At 39.1% G+C, this 14,584-nt stretch overlaps 1 protein-coding gene across 1 annotated transcript in view; it reads left to right on the plus strand.

Moving 5' to 3' along the window:
• The window catches only part of PLXNA4 (plexin A4), a 925,294-nt gene that overhangs the window by 101,151 nt on the left and 809,559 nt on the right, over window positions 1-14,584 (plus strand). The window contains exon 2 of the mRNA XM_089676880.1: window positions 12,223-13,461. Coding sequence (XP_089533006.1) covers window positions 12,286-13,461 — 1,176 coding nt within the window. The 5' untranslated portion in view covers window positions 12,223-12,285. The remainder of the gene's footprint in view (window positions 1-12,222; window positions 13,462-14,584) is intronic.

The following is a 14,584-nucleotide window of genomic DNA, read 5'->3' on the forward strand; positions in this document are numbered from 1 at the left end:
GATCTCCTCCTGAATTGGCACAGTAGAGGTTTGCTTTAAGTACGCCTGCATGAGTTATGAAGGTTCTGCAAGCAGAGATCTTTGAACAATTTTGTGAATTTTTAATGCAACACAGATTTCTATCAAAAAGATGTTAAGTCCTTAAAATTGATTGTTTGATAAACCACTGACAAGTAAGACATTAAATAACAGCTGTCACACAGAGGATATGGCAGCGTTATATAAATTGTTTACCTGTCTCAGAGTCAGAACGATTTCATTAAATAAGCAGTACCTGATCACTCTGCCAGTAAAGGCTTTAGCGGCAATTTCATTTTCACTCAGAATTACATAGCCCTATTTTCTTAGCAAGGAAAATAAAACAGTGGCACAGATGGACTTGTTAAAAGTGTCTGTTCATTTTGAAACTTGAGTAGAAAACCACTTTTGATGTCAAAGACAAGCAGTACATAAAGCGGGAGTTGTATGGCAAAAGACTCGATGATTGCCAATACTGGACACCACTTCTTGCTGTCAAGAAATGTTGGCTTATTACCAGTACAGTGCAGGGAGCAAAGGGCAACTACTCATACAAACCATTCACAGCTCACTTTGCTGAAATCAAACCAGTGCATAGTCCATTGTGAATAGGAGATGTTAGTACTGCACTTTGCACCCTAGGTCTGTATCGAATACTCCTAATGAAGTCCTATAGTTAGACCTGTTTATGCCAGTCACCTGGAAAGACTGTGGCTCTTTTAAACATCTAAGATTGCTCAAGTGTCAGTACTGATTATAATTCAATTAACTAAGAAATTGTTGCCAAGAACCCCCAACATGAATAAGTGGTAATGTCATCCGTCAGGTTGTGCAGACGCTTTCACCCTCCTTGTTTTTACCTACATAAAGCATGGATTAATATTCTTTTACTCTAGTTCAATAAAAATGTAGAGGATATCTAGCTTGGAAATTGGGGTAATTGTCATGTAAATAAGTAGGTTTATATACAAGCATTATTTTTGAAGTACATGTAAACCTCAAACTGAATTACATTTAGTTTATTAAAGCACTATGAATCATAAACAGTTGCTTTTTTTAAAATAAAATACCAGGTTTAACCTTTTTCACTCTCTTTTGTATGTTTTGCAGCCTCTTTGCAGCCACTGCTTGTGTACATGCACTGTGTAGCCAGGTGCTTAAAGAGGAGTTCCACTCACCCTGTCAAAAAGTAAAAGTCAAAGTCAGCAGCTACAAAAACTGTAGCTGCTGACTTTTAAAAAACAGCCACTTACGTGTCCCTCGGTCCCGCAGTGTGTCCCCTGCAGCCCGTTTCACAGGTCGTCCTGGATTCCAGGAGGCAGGCATCTTCAGTGTGGGAACCCGGCTGTGACACTTAGGCGATCGGACTGGAAGTGGGAGCGGGTACCTGTCAAATTCGGGTACCCGCTCCCTCCCCACCCCCCAAAGGTGCAGATTCTTAATGGGGAGCGTGGGAGCAGTCCTTAAAGTGCAACTTCCCCTTTTGGGTGGAGCTCCACTTTAAGAATAGAGAGTGAAACACCGCCTGCTCTGTAGCCTCTAGCTGCGGCGCTGAACTGGTTAACTGCTATATCCGCAAGAAGAGGGTGCTACTTAGCAGGAATAGTTCAGTAGACTAAGTCAGGCAGCACTGCATTGTGGGACCTTTAGTCCAGAGGACAGGGACTGTTGTAATCAAGATCTTTTGAACTGCATTTCCCAGAGAGAGATTGCCAGGAGGAGGGCAAAGAGCTGCATTTCCTCAGACTGTACAGGACACAGCTTCCTCTTGCCATGAAGAGTGCACATCACTGTCCTGCATGCACCATCACTGCTGCATATTGGTGGCTCGAGCAGGATGCGGAATGATGAGTTTGGGGTTTCTGACAGCCAGAGTCACCTAGGTGCAAAGCAGACAGAGACTAATCGCTGTGTGTGACTGGATGGTGAGCTGCAATATCACTGAGACTGGTGAGCTGCTGCTGTGAGGATTTAATCACTGCTGCTAGAGAGACAGAGCCCTTTAGGAACTGGCCATACAGCCATCTAGTAGCCCTATTATGGCTTGCAATCTTGACTGGGGCTATTTTCACGGTCACCAACAGTACAATTTGGCCCCAACGCTAGCTGCCTGAAGAGGCTAAAGACTGACACTTTTCTGCTGCTGCAAAGAGACCTTTACTTTTTGCCTATGTTAAGAGGTACCTCTCAAGGGACATTGCACCATATAGCCATTTTCCTAGTGTGCACTTTAGTTATAGTTTTATTATTCATATTACAGTTAATGCTTATGTGCACTGACTTTGCTGATTCATGAGTTAATCCCAGTCTAGTGGTACAGAAGTCTATTCTAAAATACCTTGGCATAGTGATTATACTCTTTAGTGGACTGTGTCTGAACCTACCTTTTCTGTAGTAATTTATGGTCAAACCACCAATTATTCTAACCTACACCAATACATTTAGTTCATGTACCACTAAGATCTATTTCCTGGAGCTAATCAGCCCAGTTAAAGGTATCAATACTCGTGTTCTCATAAGTGCATGTGTCAGAAGGGCTAAGGTTGTTCTTGGAGTCGAGGCGCAGAACAGAGAACCCAAGTTACCAAGCAGCACCTGCGTGGATAGCACTACAACTGTATGGGTGGCTGCAAGACATTTTTTTTAGGGTGGGTTGCCTGATGACACCAAACAGTCACTCATAGTCTTCATTAGAAGTGCAGAGTTCTGGAATTAATACTCAGTAAAAGCAGAGTTCAGAGGTCAGGAGTAAGTTATGCAGGATGCATGAATCAGTAGTATGTTATGCACAGAGCAGGAGTTAGAAATAAATAATGCAGAGTGCAGGGGTCAGAAGTAAGAAACTCAGAGGTCAGTAGTTTACAACACAGAGTGCAATGGTTAGGAGTCAGCAACACAGAGTGCAGAAGAGTCAGTAACACATAGTGCATAAAAAAGGAGTATATAACGCAGAGGTCATTATAATGTAACGTAGAGTGCAGGGTTCAGTAGAATGTAATGCACAGTGCAGAGGCTAGTAGTATGTAATGCAGAGTGCAGGGGTCAGGAGTAAGCAACACAGAATGCACAAGTCAGTAGTATGTAATGCACAGTGCAAGGGTCAAAAGTAAGTAACATAGAATGCAGGAGTCATTGGTAGGCAATGCAATGTTCAGAGGTCAATATTATATAACGCAGAGTACAGCAGTCAGTAGTGTGTAACGCATAGTACAAGGATCAGAAGAAACTATCGCCCCCCTACACAAACAAAAATAAAACCCCTTCAGTACAAACATCTACCCCCTCCCAAAAACTAAAAACACCCCCCCATAAAATTAATTCAACAGGCATTTGACACATCAGAACTGAAAAGGAGTTTAGAACTTATCTCAGCTCTGCAGTGCCTATTGCCACTCTGATCTCAGGTCTGAGATGCAGCGGGTAGGGCCAGGAAGCCACAACTAAGGGATCGTGTACACAGGGTGTTTTTGAAAACTTTTCTGAACGCTGGAAACTGACTGCTAGAGAATGTAGGTTAAAAAAGTCAGTTTAGCTGCATTTACCTACCGCATTTATGCACATTTAGCCGCGTTAATGCACGTTTGTGTTTAGAAGCGTTTTTAAAAGATAACCTCAGGAGACCCTCCAGAATGCACTGAAAAATAGTAAATAAATAACTATTTCAGATGTTTTGTGAGAACTAAAGAGAGCAGAAGCAGAGAGAGCACTACTTTCTGATGGATGTTGCAACTGTAGCAAAACCATGCTTGGCACTGTGGGAGGAGCTACATAGTGCTGTAATGCCTGTAATGCCTCCGGATGCATTCTGTCCTGCACACAACACTCCTTGTGCTTTTTTGATGGTGTTCCAGTACAGATCTGTGCAGAAATAAGGCAGCATGTTCTACTATTTTTTCCTGCACGCGAACCTGGACCTGGAACTGACTGCACTGGTGTACTAGGTCCATTTGAATACATGGAAAACACTGTGCATGCATTTTTGATGAAGAAAAAAAAGGCTCTGGACAGCATCTGGATATGGACCAGCCCAAAAACACGACTAAACACAAACGCACATAAACGCTTTTACATGCGTTTACAAGTGTTTACACATGGTCACAAGTGTTTGGAGTTTGAAACGCCGGTAAACTCTACTCCTGAACGCGATTTTAGCGTTTTCAAAAAAATGTCTGTAACCTCAACTGCCTGTAAACTACTGTAAACGACTATATGTACATGGACACATAGGAAAACATAAAGGAGAGTTCAGGGGCTGCTGAAAAAAAAACGCACAACTGCTCCTAAACGTCAGTTTAGCAGCTGCAGTGTACATGAGCCCTAATGTGTAGATCGTGGTGGGCTTGTTGTCGGGCTATGAAGTATATTTTTCCAAAAGGTAATATTGTTCTATATTTACATTAGTTAATTGCTATTATGTAGCCTTTCAATATTATCTGCACCTTGCTACTGCCGTCAGTGGTTGCCCATCTGACAGTGATGAAAATAGAGAGACACGTCTGCCTTCTCTTGCTAGGATTTCTCTCTCCACTGGCTTGATAAATGATGGCAGAGGAGATACGAAGACTCCTTTGTTATATTGCATGGCGATACCCGCCTGTGCATTTCTGTGTGAAATTGGCAGAGTGAGATGTGACTGAGAGAATAGCTTGATCCAGATAAAAGTTCCGCCTTGAGTTTCCCATTCACAGAACTGTGACAATATAGTCACTCAATGTGTACATGTCACCTGGACAGCCAGGAAAATATTCAGTGAGAAAAAGTAAGATTCATACATCTCTGGAAATCAGCAAGTTTGGTCTCTCTGATCCTCCGAGTGCAATAGTGTTGCAGATTAGCACAGAAAAGGTATGCGAATATGGAACAGGTTGGAATATACTGTAGTTGTACTGTGATCTTTCCAACTATGGGGGGGATTTACTAAAACTGTTGCACAGTTTGAGTCTGGTGCAGCTGTGCATAGTAACCAATCAGCTTCCAGGTTTTATTGTCAAAGCTTCATTGAATAAGCTGAAGTTAGAAGCTGGTTGGTTACTGTGCACAGTGACACCAGGTTCTTTGTGCACCAGTTTTAGTAAATCCCCCCTATATGTGCTTAGGTCATTCAAATATCTATAAGATGGAGTTATTCTAGTCATTCATGAAGATCACAGCAGTTCTTCTTTTAACTGTAGGATTATACAGTGGCAACTATTTGACCGCAATAATGTTTAATATATGCAAAAGCTGTTTAAACAAAGTTAAATCCACCAAGGCATTTACTGGTCAATGTTATATACTGTGCTACATCTTTTATAATGCATGACATTTGAATCCATTAACAGGATAATCGGAATGGCCTTGGAAGGAGATATTTTTCATATTACTGATTACCATCCTGAATACTACTTTTATTTGCTATGAGGTTAATATACTTTATGAGAGCTTTTCCATTTTCATCAAGAAGTTGGTGGATAGCAAGGTCACAAGCAAACTGTCTGTTGTGCTGGGTTTTTAGTGTGCCAGATTAATGAATAAGTCTTGATTTTATTGCTAGGCAAAGGTATACAGTAACAAAAAAAAAAAAAAAAAATATATATATATATATATAAACCTGCGCTAATGAAAATAAATGATCAATAATCAAAAAAAAAGTGTATAATGTATAGCAGCTGAACACAAAAACCTTGATACTAGGCAATTAATAATAAATACATAAAAGTGCAGCGCTTAAAGTGACAAATAATCATAGAAAAACAGTGAAAAATTTCAAAACATAGTCCATCCAAAATTAAAGGAAACATCCCATAACGTCCCATAGGCTGTTATGAAACAAAGTCCAGCGCTTAAAGTGACAAATAATCATAGAAAAAATGAAAAATGTGTAAAAAAATAGTCCATCCAAAATTAAAGGAAACGTCCCATAGGCTGTGATGAAACAAAGTGCAGCGCTTAAAGTGACAAATAATCATAGAAAAAATGAAAAATGTGTAAAAAAAGAGTCCATCCAAAATTAAAGGAAACGTCCTATAGCTGTGATGAAACAAAGTGCAGCGCTTAAAGTGACAAATACTCATAGAAAAAATGAAAAATGTGTAAAAAAAATAGTCCATCCAAGATTAAAGGAAAAGTCCCAGAGGCTGTGATGAAAGAAAAAATCCAAGGGCAGTGCTGTGTCACCAACCACTCATACAGAGGGCTTACCAGACAGGCATGACCCCCAGTTAAGAGTGGTCAATCGCACTTTGTTAAACAACCCAGAAAGTCACTTGAATCCTCCTCCAGATCACCAAAAGAGCAGATAAAGATCTTCCAAACAATAGACCTTAATTAGGGTAGCTAAACTTTTGGTGATCTGGAGGAGGATTCAAGTGACCTGCTTTCTGGATCGTTTAACAAAGCGCGATTGACCACTCTTAACAGGGGGTCATGCCTTTCTGGTAAACCTTCTATAGTAGTGGTTGGTGACACAACAACTGTCCTTGGATTTCTTTTGTTTCATCACAGCCTCTGGGACTTTTCCTTTAATCTTGGATGGACTATTTTTTACACATTTTTCATTTTTTCTATGATTATTTGTCACTTTAAGCGCTACACTTTTATGTATTTAAAGGTATACAGTACATTCAGGTGTACAGGTAGGCATACATACCAGGAGCAATGATGATTTTAAAGCTCAATTTTGCACCATGTACCACACCCCCATAGCTTCATAGAAAAAATGTCACAACAAAATTATGGGACTTTTTAGGTGCAAAAATAATTTCAGGAATGGACAACACAACAAATATAAAACCACCACATTGCGTGTTTATGCTTGGATCAACAATTGTATTTTCAGTGTTTATTCAATGTTTTGTTTTTTTCTGCGTTACCAGCACCAAAATTTCTCTTGACAAATTTCTATGCACGAAATGTGAATTGGAATATTGGGGATTATCTACTAAAACTGCATAGAGCAAAATCTGGTACAGCTCTGCATAGAAATGAATCAGCTTCCAGGTTTTATTGTCAAAACTTAATTGAACAAGCTAAAGTTAGAAGCTGATTGGCTACCATGCACAGCTGCACTTGATTCTGAGGGGATCCAGTTTTAGTAAATCGCCCCCATTGTGTCAAAGATTCATTTTAAAGTGTTACTAAACCTACAACAGTAAAATTAATCTCTGTATGCATGCTTGCTATACTCACTAACCTTAGGGGTTAATCTTCCACGTTTTGTAAAAAGGATGTTTGATCCTGTCTTCTCTGATCCTCCCCTTCTTCTACTGTCCCCAATCCATCTGCTGATAGAAAAGAGCCTTGGGGGCAAGCTGCACAGGCTCAGTTTGATGTGTATTGCTAGAGATTTTTTTTTTATTTCTTGGGAGAGTGCATGTGATCAGCACAGGGCCAATCAGCACTGTCCAGACAGAGGGTCAGGCCTAATAGGACAATCAGGGGAGAACGAAAACTCCTACAAGCTTTAATCAGTGCTCTGCTGGACACTGATCTAAGTCACATGACTGCTCTAACTGCTGATGAGAAAGGGTATTTAGCAGTTTATATTTACTAAAATAATTGCATTTCCACGCTCAGTGTATTATAGGAAAGCAGATATAGTGAATGCAGGGTCCTGGGTTTAGTAACACTTTAAGTAGAGTAGATATAATTTGTTATATACTCATGGGAAGGTACTAGATGTGTAATGGTGTCTGATAATATATATGTCATTTATGACGCTGTAATTTTTCTCTTTTATTGTTTTCATATGAAATAAAATGTGGTGGTTTTATATTTGGTGTGTTTTCCGTTCTTGAAATCATTGTTGCACCTAAAAAGCCCCATATTTTGTTGTGACATTTTTTTCTGTTTTAGATCCTTATTGCTTGTTGAACTGTTTTACTAATCTGTTAGTTAGTTAGTTTAGTTGGTTGATTTTATAATATAGAATATGTAACACATTTTTGTACAATGTTAATATTTGGTAAATGGCCTCAGTCTACATATTTGCTTGCTCAGTACCAAATCTTATTTTATTTGGACAGTTATGCACACACGACTTTCCCCTAATGAAGAAAATGCGCTTTTCACAAATGTATTTCACATGTGAAAACATGAAATATAGAAGGAAAATGCCATTGGCCCCAAAGTTTTGTTAGCATTGTATGTTTACACTGGCAGAAATTACATTGCAGCTGGGACAAGGGTCAGTCCAACTATCATCTATTCACCGCCTTCTGTATCCCAGGAAACTACATAGCTATGCAATCACAGGGTGAAAATAAACACTATAATGCACTGGCAGATTAGCAGTAGGCATACTGCTGGGTTTTATTTACTTCATAGCTCTTGCCTTAGGTGTCCTCTGGCAGAGTCACTAAGCTCCTTCTCCATTGCTCGCTGGAAGTGATCTGAAACCGATCCTTAGTGTGCTTTCCCAGGAACAGCTGGGCACTTTCTGGCGTTGCCTCTTCCAAATGCATACTGGATACAATCGAGCGATTACAATGTTTGGTGTCTTTAGCATCAGAGTTTTTATTCATCAAATTGAATACAGCTTCATTTTGAAAGTGACTGAATGACTTGATTGAATATTGCAGATTTCTAGGATTAAGTCTGTTTGGATCTGAAAGGATTGGATCTGAAAAAAAAGAGCTTTATCAAATGGATATATCTTTATTTAGTTTGTGTATTGGAGGAGTCATGGGGTGTAGGGATAAAAATTTAAAGGAGGTAGCCCCTTAGCAGACCCAGCAAAGATTGAGCTACTGAATATGTGGTTGAACATCCAAAAGATATACCATCCTTTATGTATGGCTCAGCTCCTAGTGTACATTGCTGGGGGGCTTAGAGAATATATATTGGATAGAATGATTAGTGTCATGGCTCTGTTGCACCCTCCTTTATATATTATTGGGAAAACAGCATGGGTACATTTTAATAGTCCCACCAGGACAACCAAGAAAACTTGTGAAGTTTTTACATTAGTGTTACTTGCAAGAGCAAGTTGATCCTACTACAAATGGTCTTCATTTGCACTTTCTTTGGAACAATCATTTCTTGTTCAATCATCTTTACTGAATTTTGTAACAAAAAAAACAATTATATGCATAATAATATAATTATATAGTATAGCAAGACAAGTAAGAAGGAATATGTCACCATCGCAATGAGAGTACAACTTGTAAATAAATGTGCAAGAAGTTCAAGCAAAGAGTATCAACAGAATGAGTTAGGTGCTTGTTGGCAGTATTCATTGTATGTAGTGACAGTATATGCAGGTGACATAACAGCATGTCACATGAGGAAGTTGAATTGCATTAAGAGAAGGAAAGGAGAAAGGTTAAAGAGAGAGGAGAGGACAGGGGGATAAGCCTCAGTGAGGTAGGGGTCATTGAAAAGGGGAAGGATAGGGGGTGAGTTAGGTCCAGGAGACTTCCCTGTGATTGGTAACAGAATGTCAAGTATTAGATGTTTCATAAGTCCGGAACAATAATTTAATTAAAGGAATGCTCTACGTGACACAATAATGAAGGAACTGATGTTGTCGTATGAAAAATTAGTATAGGAACAGACAGTGATTTTTTAAAAACATGTATTCATATGTATAAATTGGGTTTAGGAATAGGGCAATGTTAAGACAACCTTCTTAAATTGAATCATTTGGAAGATTATATTGATATCAGGGATGGAACTAACTTTAGTGCAATCTGTATGGCTGCTCTAAAGTACCAATCTTTCCCTTCCGTCTTCATTTTATATGGCAGGTCCACAGACCCCTCAGACAGTAGTGGTATCTAAAAACTGAGCTTGCCTGCCACCATTTTTCATGTATTGGAATCTTTGGATGTTTAAACACTACTCATGCCTTTAATATGCAGAGACAAGACGCAACCTTCCTAAACTGAAAAATTTTCAAGATTATATTGATATCAGGGATGGAACTAACATTAGTGCAATTTTTTGTGGCTACTCTAGAGTGCCGTAGTACCAACCTCTCCATTTCTAGTTCACTGGATTAGGCAGGCCTACAGACCCCACAGGCAGTAGTGGTTTGTACAAACTGAGCTTGCCTGCCACCATTTTTAATGTATTGGAAGCTTTGGATGTTTAGACACTACTCATGCCTTTAATATGCAGAGACAAGACGCAACCTTCCTAAAGTGAATAATGTTCAAGATTATATTGATATCAGGGATGGAGCTAACATTACTGCAATTTTTTGTGGCTTCTCTAGAGTGCCATAGTACCAACCTCTCTAGTTCTGCTTCACTGGATCTGGCAGGTCTACAGACCCCACAGGCAGTAATAGTATTGGAAGCTTTGGATGGCTATACACTGCTCATGCCTCTAACATAGAGAGACAAGGAGCAAGTAATTAATACAATCTATTGCTACTGCCTGTTCTTCATTTATACATATTAGAAACAGAAATATATATTTTAGGACTGTTGACCATTTTACAGTGTACGTCCTTTTTTTTTTCACAGCACAGTAATGTTAAAGAATGTGCCAATGAGACTAGCAGTCTAACCTTTTGAGCATTAGTTTCGTCTTTGACATCTTTGTCCATTCAGTGGCAAACTTTAACATATGTTGCCTGAGAACTGCCACTTCAAAGTGTGCCCTCTACTTTACATGATGTAGATTTAAAGGACCCACTCTAGACCCTTTTACTGACCCACAACCATTCTCTGTGCTCTGAAACCCAGGGAACTGAGTGATTTTAATAAAGAATAAAGAGATTTTTCAGCAGCACATAGACAATGCCACAGGGATCTTGCAGTGATACATAGCCTTGGAATGGCACTCTAACCCTTTCACCCCAATGCTGCCCATAGCATCTGTGTGGAGTTGCTTGGCAACTAAGGTTATTAATCTTCTGTGGGCTGTTATGTCCAATAGTATTACCAGCTGGTTTTACATACAGTATATACAGTAATATATATATATATTACACAACTCAAACCTTCTACATTTCTTTTGTCATATTGTCATCAATAATTAGTTTATGAAGTTATTATTTTCTCTAATACATTTTATTCTACAGTGCTATTGCTTAACGTTATTAACTAAAATTAACCCTTCTATGACCGGAGGTCCTTGATGCCTAGATGCAGAGGCCAAATTTAGTAGTGTCGAAATGTGTCAGTTGACTTAGCAACACCACAATTTGCATACCTAAATATTTTTATACATTTTTATCCACTTAATACCAGTGCACAGTACTTTTACTGTGAATGGGAGGAACAGCCAGGCTCAGCAACATAAATATATACTGTATATATATATATAAATATATCACACCAATTTGTGCTTTAGTCTGCCACACCCAGTCTCTTCCTCCTGGATTTAGAGGCCATTCAATACATGACTGTATCCTGGCAAAGTTATATATAACCCCCTTCCCCTGCAGACATGCCTGGACTCTAAGATAGGCTCACTCTGTTTGCAGTACATTGGATATCATCAACAAAGACTTGCCGAATGTCATTTGAAAGTTCCTCAAAATTTTGTTTGCGTTTAACATTCAATTTTGGTATGAATAGAATTTCCTGGACGAAAACCACGCTATTAGAACTTCATTCAAGAAGCATTTTCCATCCTGCTCCTTGAAATGTTCTCATTACTGTGGTTGAAAATGAAGGATGATCTGATCTCCCTAACTGTTGGAAGATCAAACGGATGCTCTGAAAATTAAGATTTCCAAAACAGAAGTTACTAGTGTATCGCCAGCTTAACCCTCACTCAGCTTTACTGCTTTTTGTTTGTCCTCTTTGCTCATTGGATGGCAGTGAGGATGCTTTATTGTCTATTGTACAACCTTGAGGAGGAGAGTTGACAAAGGAAGGTGCAAAACTAAACCAGGAATTAGGGATTACCTGCCCAGATAAGCGATGTAGGAGGCTATCTGTGAATCAGAACAGTGGCTGAACGGAATTATAATTCCTTTAAAAGATATAACAGTTCACATAGATAAATGTGCATTTATTTAGAGTTCTGCATTAATGCATAGATATTTTTGTACAAGCTAGTCACTGTATCATGTTTGTAGTTTTTAAATCAATTGATTGAACTTGAGTTATTTAACATGTACTGTATACAGTATCGAATTTAGATGTCGTTTTAAAAGAACTGACATATTTTTAAAGCTTCTTTTGACAACTTCAGCATAAGTATTTTGAGAATGATATTGCTGTTGTAATAGTCTTGGTTCATGGACTAAATCATTCTTTTTTCTTGTAGGAGAACACCAAGGAGCAGAATTATCAAGAGGATCACAGAACATAGCCCATTTAAATCTCAAAAATGGCATTTGCAAAATGGAGCTGGATTTGTGCAATCACCCATGTCACGTTATTAGCCACAGTGTCAGCTCTCACCCAAAAAAACCTCCAGATAAAGAGAAACTTTACTACTTTCTATGCTGAGCAAGCTGACTGGACTTTTAACCACTTAGTGGTTGATGCGAGGACTGGACATATTTACCTAGGAGCTATTAACAGAATATATAAACTCTCTGAAGACTTGAAGGTCTTGCTGACCCACCAGACAGGACCAGATGAAGATAACCCAAAGTGTTACCCTCCTAGGATAGTCCAGCCTTGCAATGAGCCCTTGGTGTATACCAACAATGTAAACAAAATGCTGCTAATAGACTACAAAGAGAATAGGTTAATAGCTTGTGGAAGCCTTTATCAAGGTATATGCAAGCTTCTCAGGCTTGAGGACCTCTTTAAACTTGGTGAACCATTTCATAAGAAAGAACACTATCTTTCAGGGGTCAATGAGAGTGGCTCAGTGTTTGGAGTTATTGTTTCTAACAACAATGATGATGACAAATTATTTATTGCCACGTCAGTTGACGGGAAACCAGAATATTTTCCTACCATTTCAAGCAGAAAGCTCACCAGGAATTCAGAAGCCGACGGGATGTTTGCTTATGTATTTCATGATGAATTTGTGGCCTCAATGATCAAAATACCTTCAGATACATTTAACATTATTCCAGACTTTGACATCTATTATATATATGGTTTTAGCAGTGGCAACTATGTTTACTTCTTGACTCTTCAACCAGAGATGACCTCTCCACCAGGGTCTACTACAAAGGAACAAGTCTATACCTCCAAGTTAGTGCGGCTGTGCAAAGAGGACACAGCTTTTAATTCTTATGTTGAGGTTCCCATTGGATGTGAGAAAAATGGTGTGGAGTACAGGCTTCTTCAGGCAGCTTATTTGTCCAAAGCTGGATTAATACTTGCAAAATCTTTGGGAATCAAACCTGGTGATGACATTTTATTTACCGTCTTCTCTAAGGGTCAGAAGAGGCGCATGAAATCACTGGATGAATCTGCCTTATGTGTGTTTGTTCTCAAACAGATTAATGACCGCATTAAAGAAAGACTGCAGTCTTGCTACAAGGGAGAAGGCACTTTAGATCTTGCATGGTTAAAAGTCAAGGATGTTCGTTGTGGCAATGCAGTAAGTAGCATTTTTAATGATTTGTTTTAAATGACTATTTATTTCCACAGATGTGTAGATGTAAAACATTCCTGCCTGGAAATATTTAATGAATGCCCATTGAGATGAGCTTGCCCTATTTTGTAGACATTTAGGTCTGGTCACATGTAGAATAAGGTATGTTTTTACCTAATTGTTTGCATCTAAATATTCACTGCCTTCTACAAATATTCCTGGACTGTATCAGATGAATTCAGTGGGATAAACTCATCCTCGCTATTTGTTTTTTATTGCCATTAGATTTGGGATTTTTAATCAAAATACCAAGGTGTTATTTTTAATCAAATGCCAAGGTACTTTTTTATTTTTAAAGCTCTAAAGGTACTGTATGTAAACAAAGCACAAATGTTTCCACCTTATGGCCCTTTTACACGGCAAACTGATCGGGTCCACCTGTCCATTTCTCAGGTAGACGCAATCGACCACCCATTGTATGTAAACAGACACCTTAATGACATTATGTGACTTTACTTTTGGAAGACACGGTATACATATTAGTCCTCAATGGCATTTTGTACTAGGTAGCCAGCCCCAAGAACAATGACTTTGCAGCTATCCCAACAGCAAATAAAAAAAAAAATATTTAATATATTTAATCTAGCCATTCTCTACCAGGGTTTCCTTGAAACCTAGGGTTCCTCCAAAGGTTGCTATGGGATCCTTGAGCTGTGTTCAGCTGACCTTTTATTTTACAGTGTTTTCGTAGTTCTAGGGCCACTTGGCAGAGACAGCTGCGTGATCCCAGTGATCTTGCGAGCTTGTTAGCTGTCTGTAAGGGTGGCATTCTGACCATCATTTACACTTGGCTGTGGTGGTGGTGGGGCAATAAAAATATGTAATTGAGCTGCATTTCTACTGCCCCCTCCCCCCAACTGCTCTCCTTTAAGCTGGTAATAATTGGTGTAGTGTGCATGTGGATGGCAGTAACACCTGTCAAATGCATCCCCTTTAACTGAATGGGGCCACCCCAGCATGGGGTTTAAGTAGTTAAAACAAGTGGTAGGTGAGGAGGGGACATAGTGCCAGTCAAATGCCCACTAAAAAGGATCCATTACTGATCGACATTCAGAGGACATCACTTGTG

This window comes from Staurois parvus, unplaced genomic scaffold (assembly GCF_062004578.1).
Source record: "Staurois parvus isolate SC_StPar_1 unplaced genomic scaffold, SC_StPar_1.0 ptg000175l, whole genome shotgun sequence".
Classification (NCBI taxonomy): domain Eukaryota; kingdom Metazoa; phylum Chordata; class Amphibia; order Anura; family Ranidae; genus Staurois; species Staurois parvus.